The sequence below is a fragment of the Hermetia illucens genome, chromosome 2, assembly GCF_905115235.1.
Source record: "Hermetia illucens chromosome 2, iHerIll2.2.curated.20191125, whole genome shotgun sequence".
Taxonomy (NCBI): domain Eukaryota; kingdom Metazoa; phylum Arthropoda; class Insecta; order Diptera; family Stratiomyidae; genus Hermetia; species Hermetia illucens.
The window spans coordinates 64,202,435-64,214,925 of record NC_051850.1 but is presented as its reverse complement, the minus strand read 5'-3'; the positions used below and the strand labels follow the sequence as shown (position 1 = coordinate 64,214,925).

General features: G+C 42.0%; 2 protein-coding genes across 3 annotated transcripts in view; one reads left to right on the top strand and one right to left on the bottom strand.

The window, feature by feature from the left end:
• The window catches only part of LOC119647989 (eukaryotic peptide chain release factor subunit 1), a 26,456-nt gene extending 24,575 nt beyond the window's left edge, over window positions 1–1,881 (top strand). For both annotated transcript variants that reach the window (XR_005249000.1, XM_038049374.1), the window contains one exon: window positions 205–1,881. Coding sequence is in view for 1 of the 2 variants with exons in the window: in XM_038049374.1 (XP_037905302.1) it covers window positions 205–287 (83 nt within the window). In the remaining variant the exon portion in view is untranslated. The remainder of the gene's footprint in view (window positions 1–204) is intronic.
• On the bottom strand, window positions 1,756–12,491 carry LOC119647990. The gene is made up of 6 exons (XM_038049375.1): window positions 12,339–12,491; window positions 11,976–12,086; window positions 11,582–11,897; window positions 11,364–11,521; window positions 11,120–11,301; window positions 1,756–1,993 (listed from the first exon to the last, which is right to left on the bottom strand). Exons 1-6 carry the CDS (start codon window positions 12,451–12,453, stop codon window positions 1,853–1,855), a joined length of 1,023 nt encoding a protein of 340 aa, XP_037905303.1. The 5' UTR covers window positions 12,454–12,491; the 3' UTR covers window positions 1,756–1,852.

Sequence of the window (12,491 nt, the reverse complement as noted above, 5' to 3'; positions counted from 1 at the left end):
ACACCTACTTAGCCAAAGTGTAGGCTGAAGGGTTCCTAAGATTTTTCATATAGGAGCGATTCGCCTTTTTATTTGATTTTTTTTCCTCGGGCACTTGTTTTATAATTTCAAGCATGTCTTTTCTAGTTATTGTTTAGTAAAGGATAATTCTATGTCTGAACACTGATCAGAGAAACTAACGGACACTTTTTATCTCTTCCACAGGTATTTTACGTTACAAGGTAGACTTCCAGAGCATGCAACTAGATGATATTGATAATGACTATTATGACTTAGATAGCTATTAGAGAAACAAAAAGAAGCAAACAAAATAAAAGAATGGTAATAATACCTCAAATTATTCGCAGCAAAATGAAGAAGACAAAACGAATGAAACCATTACATGAGATAATAGTAAATGGAAAATATGTTTAACAGTAATTTTGAATGCAACAGCAAGAATGAAAAAAAAAATGAAAGAAAACCAACAAAAGAGAAAACTATATATGGAAACAGATCTTATTTACTACTATACTATATAATTGATAAAAATATATAAACCATTTTTTTAACGTTTTGGTGTATTTGTGCCTGACGCCTACACGTGTTCCAACACAACAACAAACGACAGTTTGCAATATGTTCAATAATTTTTCTTTTTCGATTTTATTTTACCATCCTCTTACCTGTAGCTATATTAACTGAAATATCGAAAAGAGCAAAACTAGAAGGAATCCGAAATAAAAGAAACAATTCAAATAATTCTCGAACCAATTTTTTTTTTCTTTTCTAAACGGCGCAATTTTCACAATTAGACTTTTCCCCGCTCTTTCTTTTAACTTCACAACATCCAATACTCCCTCTCTCGAATATCTCCTTTTTCTTGTATGATTAAATGTTCCAATTAGAGCACATTCAGATATGTAGCGTATGTGTATGCAAGTGAAAAATGAAAACGAAGGGTTTTCTGCCCCTTATCTAATCATTTCGAAGTAAAGTGGTGTAAAATATATTTATTATTCGAAATTGAACGGATTAGTTTTAATACTTAATTTATTTGTGGCTGGAGATGTCGACGACAAGGAACCCTTCGTGCGGTTCGTCTCAGCCCATTTCAATGGCAATGATCTGTTGGTAATTTCGACTTCTGTTGCATGCAGCCGTCTTGTCTCGGGCGGTTCAGTGAAGTCTCGTCGGTAGCGGAAACAATACGGTCCTCAATGGCTAACATTATTCTGATCCATTTGAAGATGCTTAGGTTTTCCCTTGAGTGACAAAACTCCTGGGCCAAATTTTAATGTAATGTCGCAATCGTATGGGGTTCAGTGCAAAACTTTCATTATAGAATGAATTTACATGGCCCAAACTTGATTTTAAGTCATTTTACATGGTAAGGTAGCATTTGAGATTAATTTTGAACGAAAAATATGCAGTGAAAGGCAGGCTACATCTGGCTTATGAATCATTTCCATCCGAGCAATAGGTGTAGTTTCCGTTGCGATTCCATTCCCTATTATTACTTTCAATACCAATCTACAATGTTACGCATGAGAATTTTTTCGAAGAATACTATTTCAGATTATAGAGTTAAATTAGTGTCGCCAATAATGTGTTTTCAGTCTTTGAGGCAGCGGTTGTTCGAATACAGATTTTACACGAAATTTTCAGTTTCTCACATTTCCATATAGTCCGAGCTATCCCTGAAAAGAATATTTTTCCAAAAACAAAACTACAAAATTAAACTGTACGAACCTATGAATGCAATATATTCGTTCGTCACTGTAATAGTTGTATTTATAGGTTGAATGTGTGAATAATATATTACAAATATACTGATTTTTGTGATGTACTCGATTAATTTTAAATCTGAACTTTATAAATATACGATTAATTTAACTAAGATTGTGTCATTTTTTAAATACGAGTTTGTCAGTAATGCGCTGTTTGGGATCAGGAAACCACTTTCTATGCTCGTGAATTCTTGGGATTCCAAGTCCAAATTTGACGTGGTAGTCTGAAAATAAGAGGAGAATAAATTGCAAATATGATGTAAAAGATGCGGTGGAAAATTGGACAGCACAAGAGAATTTGTGTTTTCAGAAACGAATAAAGGAAAAACTAAGAAACAAATTGTTTTATTGTCAGTTTATCTTAAACAAGATAATGTAGATTTTATTTTTTAAAGCAGATATAATCTAAATGCCACAAATTTACAAGCAACATTTAAAGGCACTGTTGGAAATGGTGCAGCATTTTACGTTCTACATTACAAAAAAAATTGGCCTTTGCTACCGACGGGGATCGCCAGTTTTTAGCGCAGAGATCACTTTTAGGGAACCACCTAAGAAGCTCTTGCTTGCATTGGGACGCTTCCCATGTCGACTATTAAGTGTTCATTAAAATTCTCACTGGCCTCTCGTTGATAGTGCCATCATAAATTTAGTAAAAATTAACCTGTACATGTACATAATTTTCGCTGCTTCTATAATATTTATTGCTTGTTCTAGGTAAAAAGCCCCCTAATACAATTATGCTTGTATAGTTATCGCCCATTTTGGCGAAAATAAGCCGCGGCGCTCCAAAAATTATAATACCATTAGGTGGAATCTTCCTCATCCATACGGATTAAATGACCCACCCACCGCAGACTATTAAAGCGAAATTTATCCACAACCTGACGGTCATGGTATCGCTGATAGATTTCGTCGTTACGTAGGCTACGGAAACGTCCATCCTCATGTAGGGGGCCAAAAACTCTTCGGAGGATTCTTCTCTCGAACGCGGCCAAGAGTCGTATGTGCCTGCTCGATCTCGATGAAAGCAGTTTATACGTCTCGGGGTCGTTCTTCCTATGATGTCGATATGGTCAGCATAGGCCAGTAGTTGACTGAACGTAAAGAGGATCGTAGCATCACGGACCACTTTTTCCAGGGCCAGGTTAAAGAGGACGCATGATAGGACATCCCCTTGTCTTAGACCGTTGTTGATTATGAATGGTCTTGAGAGTGATCCTGCTGCTTTTATCTGGCTTTGCACAATGGTCAGGGTCAGCCTAGTCAGTCTTATCAATTTCTTTGGGATAGCGAATTCTCTCATGGCCATGTACAGATTTTCCCTGGCTATGTTATCATAGGTGGCTTTAAAGTGGATGAAAAGGTGGTGCAACTGATGTCCATATTCTAACAGTTTTTCCATCGCTTGCCGCAGAGAGAAAATCTGATCTGTTGCTGATTTGCCTGGAGTGAGTGCCAATGATGTTCTGGTCGTATGAGGCTATCCGACCTAACAAGATAGCGAAGAATAGATATAGATGGTACTCAGCAACGTGATACCTCTATAATTGCTGCACTGTGTTTCTTCCAAACTTGGTGGTGGCAGTATTTGTTCGTCGTTTTCAGTTGGCGGGACCTCCAACTCGCCGATATTCTGGTTGTTAAGTTGTTCAGTAGTTCATCAAAGTATTCAACCCATCGCTCCAATATGCCCATTCTGTCGAAAATCAGATTTCCCTCTTTGTCTCGGCAGGATGAGCATGGAGGCGTGTAAGGCTTCATCCCGCTGACTTCTTGGTAAAACTTTCGCGCCTGGTGCAGTTGCTCCCTGTACTTTTCGAGTTCACAGACTTTTCGGTTCTCCCAGGCTTCCTTTTTCCGTCTGTGAAAACGCCTCTCCGCTCGTCGGAGTTCGTGATAACGCTTCGCGTGTGCCCGTGGCCTTTGAGAATGCAAAATTACTCGGTACGCAGCATTCTTCCATTCCGTTGCTAGCTTACATTCATCGTCGAACCAGCCGTTCCGATTTTTTTTGGGAATTTCCCCAAAATTGTTTTACTTAGCTTTTTCTGTTAGTTCGATTCTGATTTAGGATCAGTGTTTTTTTCAAATTTACCCATTTATTTCGATCTTTGTTTGATAAAGTGCTTTCTTAGCAATATGACTCGCGGTTTCGTCCAAGGCAGAGGCAACTCATCAAACGCAGCATCACTTCTGCCCTGGGAGCAGCGTGACCTGGACGAAACCGCAAGTCATATATTTTGCAACTTGAGTGCTTGCCCAAGGATGAGGGTTCCGTGGACTACAACCGAGAAAGTATGTTGCTTTCCAACTGGTCCGGTCCGCCATTAAATGAATGGCGGACTTAGAAATCCCTTGACTGTTAAACAAAATTTTAGTTTTCATAACTTTTCAAAAATTATACACAAAAGAATTTTTGTGCATTTTGTGAGTAAACTTGTGAGTAATTTGGGAGCAAATTTCGCCATTGATTTTAGAGTTTATTTGATGGCTAATAATGTATTGTAAATTATTGGTGTTTATTAATCTTTCAAAATTGGTCACTAGGTGCCTCTAGTGCTTCAATATTCATCTTAGAATAAAAGCTAATGCTGGAAAGTCTGTTCGAAAACGCAAAGTAGGTTTTTTCGGGAGTAACTCGTGTTTCCCGCATTTAAATTGATTTCATCATGTTCTAAATCATTACGTTCATTTACATCGTAAACTGCTTTTAATTGCTATTGATACTAAGTAAAAGCAAGAAAATACAAGAAAACATCGGATATATGTGCGGTTTTTAGACATGATTAACAAGAGACGAAACGCAAGTAGCGGCATATGGGAAAACATGGATGTTATGGCCATTTTGACTGTTATACCTTCCTCCCTGATCATGAGATCATGGAGCAGTGGAACTTAGTCCACGCCAGATAAGAAGGGAATATCAATAGTTGATAAAGGAATTGTGTGTGGAAAATCCATCAAAATCCAAATTCTTCTACAACAAAGGAGAAGGAGAAAGATACCTTTTTCGAGCCAGTAGAATTAACCCTCAAAGCCTGTCCCAAGTATGAAAACAAAATCTTGTTTAGAGATTTTAACCACCAAGTAGGAACGGAGCCCGTATTCAGGTGATGCGTTGGCTCCCATAGGTTACATAAATTACCAATGATAACAGACTGCGGATTCTTCAATAATTCTCGCACGAAGAGTTTATTGGAAGTATCTGGGTTGCGCGGAAAGCAATTCACAATAAACTTCTGTTTCTCCAGGCGGGACCACTTCCAACCAAATTGACCACGTGTTGATTGAACGCCGTCACCTCTTAGCATTGGCGAATGTCAGAACATATAGGGGCTCAGTGGCTTACCTAAAGCCCTAGGCTGTCGTACGTAAGTTCACGGCTCAAATCTCACTAGAGACAGTGGGATTTGTATCGGGGGGTATATTAGAGCGATGGGAGCTTCTCTCCAAGCAAATCTGCAACAGATCAGATTTTCTCTCTCCAACAAGCGATGGAAAAACTTGGAATAAGGCCATCAGTTACACCATCTATTCATTGACTTCATAATAGCATGACCAGGGTAAAGATGAAACTCGTAAGACTGACTAGGCTGACCCTGACCAATGTGTGAGACCAGATAAAAGCAGCGGGATCACTCGCGAGACCAACATCAACAATGGTCTAAAAAAAAAAGAAATACCCTATCATGCACTCTTTTTACCCTGACCCTGGGGAAAGTGATCCGTGAAGCTGAGGTTAATGCGAGGGGCATCATCTTCTTTGAGTCCACCCAACTACTGGCCTATGCTGACGATATCGACATCATGGGAAGGACAACCGAGATGTACACTCTGCCTTCATCACGATAGAGCAGGTGGTGCGAGGTTTTGGCTGCACATCAATGAAGGCACGGCGAACACCAGAAACTAAAAAAGCAACAACATCAAATAGCACTGGAAAATAACAGTAATAAAGATAGGAGACCACAACTTTCGGATAGTTGATAATTTCTCCTATCTAGGGGTCGAAAATCACAACCGATAACAGCTACGACGATGAAATCCGCGCAATGTAGTTGGTAGCCAACAGAGGCTTTTTCAACTTACAAAAACTGTTCCGCTCGCAACATCTCACCAGCTCTTACTTGCCGGTCCTCATGTATTCCTCGGAGACTTAGGTGTGGGACGTATTCAAGAGAAGAATCCTTCGAAGAATTTTTGGCCCCCCCCTACATGGTGGACGATTCCGAAGCTTATATAACGATGAAATCTATGAGTAATGACCATCTGGTTGTGGATAAAATCCGGCTCAATAGATTGTGGTGGGCGGGTTACTTAATCGCATGAATAAGGATGAGGATGATCCTGCCCAGAAAATCTGTAAGAGCAATATTTATGGTAGAAATAGAAAACGAGGCAGTCCCTGCCTCAGATGAAGCGATGACGTAGTCAGGACGCTAGACGTTAGACACTGTAGCAAAGAATTTGATCTGGTCCATCTGGGATTTTTGAAAGGAGTGCATTTCTAGCTTTAGCACATTTCCTTCCACTATCTCCCCGTCCAACTCCATTCCATCCTTTTAAACTGATTACCGCGCACAAAGTAAAACTAGGTTGGGTCGTCTCCCGACGTAGAGACCAAGTATCTCCCAAGAGATACTTCAGATGCTTCGATTTCGGTCACTTTGCAGCAGCATGTACTAGTGAGCACGATAAGTCGAGAAGGTGCAGGAAATGTGGAGATGAGGGCCATCTTATTAAAGACTGCTCTGGAGATCTACGATGCATGTTGTGCAAAGAGAAAAAGGGGAGTGGACGACCGGCATATTTCAGGGGGTGACAGGTGTCCGGCATATAGGAGGGAGGTGAATCTTAGGGCTAAATGAGGTTGATACAAATCAACATCAACCATTGCGAGGCAGCTCAAGACTGGCTCTCGCAAACCATTCGAGAGTCAAATGGGCACGTGGCGGTAATCTGTAAACCTTACCAGAATTATGGTTGTGCTACGTGGGTGAAAGACTCATCTGGAAACACGGCAATATGAGAATGCCAACGGCAAGCCATTCGCTAGAGACCACAGCCCCAAAATTATTACCGGCGATTTCAACGCTTGGGCCTTAGACTGGGGAAGTTGAGGAACGAACACCAGGGGCCAAATCATGCTTGAAACATTCGCGGAGCTGGACGTCGCACTAGTGAACCTTGGAGGCGTACCCACCTTCCAAGGCAGAGGGCTAGGCTCAATCGTCGATCTGACTTACTTACCAGTACTTAGTTGGCGAGAGAATGAACACTACACCCACAATGACCACCAGGCCATCTTTCTCGATATCAGAAACGGAGGAGGCAACAGTCGAGTGAGCAACTAATGGTCCACTGAAGTTTTTGAAGAAGAGACCTCCCTGGCGGCCTTAGAAGGAGATTATGACCCGAAAGGAACGGCGCGAAAAAAATGAACCAGCTATGTCAGGGGGTAACTGAGGCATGCGAATCGGCAATGCCGCGACAAAAGTTCCACCGCGGTAGGAAACTAAACTGCTGGTGAAACCAAGAAATCTCGCTTTTGAGGGCACATGTCTGCGAGCGAGGCAGCCTTATCAAAGGACAAAAAGGAAGCCAAAACATCGGCAGTCAAGGAAGGAATAGCGCGATTTTTAAAGTAGCGTTAAGAAGGCTATACGGGAAAGTAAGCAGAACTGCTATAAGCCTTACCTTGTACCTTGTACCTTGAGAAAAATATGAACCAATTGGGCCCTGTGTAGAAGATTGTAATGAATTAGATTCGTGGACAAAAATCACCCCAAGTCACGTACCTGCGACTTTTGTTCAAAATAGTCGCAATTCTTTTCCCGGAACAGGAAGAAAGTAGACTTCAGCCAAGGGTTTAACAGGACATCTTCTCAATCCCCGGGGTGACCGAGTAGGAACTACGAGAGATTTCTGGACGAATTGGAGATAATAAGATCCTGGGATTAGTAGGGATTCCGAACAAAGCAGTGAAGTTAGGTTATAAAATCAGGCCCGTATGGTTCAGAAGAACATTTGAATCGTGCATGATAATCGTGCATGCAGCCGAATTGGTTAAATATGGAGGCGACCAGTTACACCAAGTGGTTCATCAACTTGTGCTCAAGGTATGGGACAGCGAATCAATGCCTGACGATTGGCAGCGAGGCATAATCTGTCTCATACATAAAAAGGGAGATATCACACAGTGCAGCAATTATAGAGGTATCACGTTGCTGAGTACCATCTATAAGATATTCTCCACTATCTTGCTAGGCCGGATAGCCCCATACGCCCAGAACATCATTGGCCCATACCAAAGAGGCTTCACTCCAGGCAAATCAGCAACAGATCAGATTTTCTCTCTGCGGCAGGCGATGGAAAAACTGTTGGAATATGGACAACAGTTGCACCATCTGTTCATCGACTTTAAAGCCGCCTATGATAGCATAGCCAGGGTAAAACTGTACACGGCCATGAGAGAATTCGGTATCCTGACGAAATTAATAAGACTGACTAGGCTGACCCTGACCAATGTGCGAGGCCAGATAAGAGCAGCAGGATCACTCTCAAGACCATTCGACATCAACAACGGTCTACGACAAGGGGATGCGCTATCATGCGTCCTCTTTAACCTGGCCCTCGAGAAGGTGATCCGTGATGCTGAGGTGAATGCAAGAGGTACGATCCTCTTCAAGTCCACCCAACTACTGGCCTATGCTGACGATATCGACATCATGGGAAGAACCACTCGAGACGTTCAAACTGCCTTCATCCAGATCGAGCAGGCGGCGCGAGATCTTGGGCTGCACATCAATGAAGGCAAGACAAAATACATGGTGGCAACGTCAGCACCGAAGACGAATCAACCAACAACATCAAACCGCACTGGTCAAACACAAACACGAACAAGAATAAGGATAGGGGAATACAACTTTGAGACCGTTGACAATTTCTCCTATCTAGGGTCGAAAATCACAACCGATAACAACTACGATGATGAAATCCGCGCACGGTTGTTGTCAGCCAACAGAGCCTACTTCAGCTTACAAAGACTGTTCCGCTCGAAACGTCTCACCATAGGGTCAAAGCTCTTACTGTACAAGACTATGATCTTGCCAGTCCTCATGTATTCCTCGGAAACTTGGGTTCTTAGCAAGAAAAATTGCGAACTCTTGGCCGCGTTCGAGAGAAGAATCCTCCGAAGAATTTTTGGCCCCCTACATGAGGATGGACGATTCCGTAGCCTACACAATGACGAAATCTATGAGCGATACCATGACCGTCCGGTTGTGGATAAAATCCGGCTCAATAGGTTACGGTGGGCGGGTCACTTAATCCGTATGGATGAAGATGATCCCACCCGGAAAGTCTATAAGGGCAATATCTATGGTAGGAAAAGAAGACGAGGCAGACCCTGCCTAAGATGGAGCGATGGCGTGGGCCAGGACGCCAGACAGCTTTTAGGGATATCGAATTGGTGGACCTCGGCGCAAAACCGGGATGTCTGGAGTTCCTTATTAAGGCAGGCCTAGACCGGATACCGGTTGTTGCGCCGTTGATGATGATGATGATGATGATAAAAAGAGTGTTTCCCACCCAGTGGAAAAGGCAGAAATTGGTTCTGTTATCGAAGCCACAAAAAACACCTGACGCACCCCCTTCATATCAACCTATTCTCTTTTAGACACAATGAGGAAGATATGGGAGAAGGGTGATATGCAAATGGCTGCTTCCGTTTGTGGAGCTATCGTGTGGTTTATTGGAGCGGACGTATGGGTTTCACAGAGCGCAGTCCACTGTCGATGCAATAGCCACTGTCGTAGAAGTTCCTTAGGAGGCATTGGCCGCTCTTAAGTGCCGCGCGGTGGTGACGTTGGATGTGAAAAATGCCTTTAACTAGGCTAACTTGGGTTAGATCAAAGACACTCTGGCTAAATTGGGAGTCGTTGGTTACTTAGCTCGGATAATTTAGTGTTACTGCTTGGAGAGACTGCTTTGGTACGAAACAGACCAAGTGCAGAAGGAATACGTTATGAAAGCAGGAGTGCCCAAAGACTCTGCATTGAGACCCCTGTTGTGGAAAATAATGTATGACGGAGTGCTTGGCCTATGCGTGCCAAAGGAGGCAACGTTGATTGGTTTTGCAGACGACTTGTTGGTGGTAGTAGTTATGATACACTCCCAAGACGTGGAACTGCAAGTGAAATCATTCATGCCATCAAAGCATAGTTCCAAATGGTGATGGTTGGTAATCACGAGGTCGTTTCAAAATCGATAATTAGACACCTGGAGGTAATGATCGATAGCAAGTTTAGAGTCAAGGGGTACCTAGCTCATTTCTTACAAGGATGATGTCTAATAATGGTGGGCCAAAATCTAGTTGCCGGCTGCTTATCGCAGGGGTTGTAAAATCCATCCTACTATACTCGAACGGGAGTGCGCACTGGATAACACAGTGAGCCAAGGAAGGGTAAGTTCAGCATATAGGCCAATCGTGCAGAGGGTGTTCAGTGTATATAAGACGACATCAGGTGAGGCAGTGTGTGTCGCAGCGCGGATGATTCCCTTGGATCTTCTAGCGAACGAGGCACAGGATCTCTACCGGAGAAGGAGGGACCCCGAAATGCTACTAGGAAGGAGACGTCAGCAACGGTGGAATAATTCCGAAAAAGGCCGCTGGACCCATATGCTGATCCCGTGTATTGAGAGATGTGTCGAGCAAATGCACGGAGAATTGAGTTAGTAGATACAGAAAGTACTTGCATCGCTTTGGATTGGATACACCCGAGGACCCGGAGCACCTTATGTTCTATTGTCCGAGATTCACGATTGAAAGACGGAGGTTAAACGACGCTCTCAACGCAGTTATCGGATCCCATAATTTCGTGAGGGAGATGCTGAGGTGGAGCGCCATAAATACAACAATAACTACGATACAGAACAAGCTAGAATTGGATGACTTAGCCATGCTGGTGTAAACCAAAGCCCTCCTCGCGAAGTAATACTTGACGGTGGTCCCCCGATTTCATGGAAGTCATACTGCTATCAAATTTTGCTGACTGTATGGAAAGATTTAAACTATGGAAGGACCAGCGACGCTGACAGTTTTCAAAATCTCGCTTATATTTTCATGTTTGTTAATGACTATCTAGTGAAATGTGGTCTCGCAAGTGTCGTCGAAACTAATTTTGTTCTCGAAGCCATCAACACATATAATTAACATATAACGATAATTTGCTAATCCAGTTAAAATTCAGCCCTTATTCTTTGAAAATTCACAATCAAACTATGCAACAATATCGTGATCCATTCGTTGCCTGGGTAATTCATCTGCAAACAAAAATCCCACATACCTGCTCCAGAACTGCAATTTTATGCTTGAATTTAAATTTTGTTTGAAGTGGTTTAAACATGTTTCCTGTCTCCAGAAATACACTTTGGAACTCATCCCGGACGTTGCTTGCATTCTCCACTAATAAATACAAAAAGTCTCGATTTAAATGGTTGAACACTGCTTTAAGTCTCAGACGTTTGCCTGCGAGGCAGAGAAAAAAAAGTTCAAAAACTTCGTAATGTTTTCGAAAAAGAATTGCTTACCCAAAATGGCAAACATTGGACTGTGATCAATTGAAACATTCGACTTGAGCTTCTGAGTAAATTTATCCAATTTCCAATAGTAGGCGAAAAGTTTCGTCTCCACCCCGGAGAGCATTGTATTGTTCAACTTATCAACTTCGGCATCGCGAGAAGATTTCCTGAAAATAGCCTTAAGTGAATTGCCTTTTCAGAAAAATTCCAAAATTCATTTGGCTTACCAAGTTTTTAGACTTTGGTTTGTCGGAAGGAACTTCAGATTTTTCGAAGCCTTGTCTGATTTGCTAGTGATTTCTGGCTTAATTCCGACCTTGGTTTTCTCTGGATAGGCAGTATGTAAAGTGTTAATCTGCCGGGGTGTCGATGAACTCACTAATAAGACGTGGGGCTCTGATCCTTGACTGCGTTGCTGAGGTATATCTCGGTCACCCGTTGGTAAAATTTTAGACCCCTGCATGCTCCTTATTAGTTCTTTGATGGTTTCCAACTCCTGGGTTAATTTTAGTTCTAAACTTGCAAAAGCTAGTTTCATTTCATCTAATGAAAATAATGTAAATTCGGAGTTATATAAGATTTTACAAAAATTCGTCACTAAAATCAAGAAGGTCTACTCACCCGATCCACATACACCTTCCAAAGTTTTCGAAACGCTCGCTTCAGCGCTGGCTTGTACTTCTCCGGCAGTAACCGTACATTGCGCCCTTTGAGTCTCATATGGTGGTTTTCCTATCAAGAAGTAATTTGAACATGATGAATTGAAAAGGGCTAAATCGTCAAAGAAATTATCTATTTTTTAATATTCAAAGGAGAAGGAACCCCGGCAGATTTGAACATGTATGATGAATGTGAGAGGAACACCATTGAAAATCACATGAAAGTCTTTCAACTTTGTATAGTAAACAAACTCCATAGGGGGTGACCGAAATTCTTCGCGACAAGATTGTGGTCACAGTTGTTAAGTAAGGACCTCATATTTACCATTCGAATTTGCATCAGTAGTAGAAGCTGTGACACTTTGAGAACAAACAACAAACAACAACAGGACAAACACCAAACTCATGCTATTTCCTTCACAACATAAATTAGCGCACATAGGAAAAGTGAAACTGTGTCTAGAAAGTGCTCAAGTGT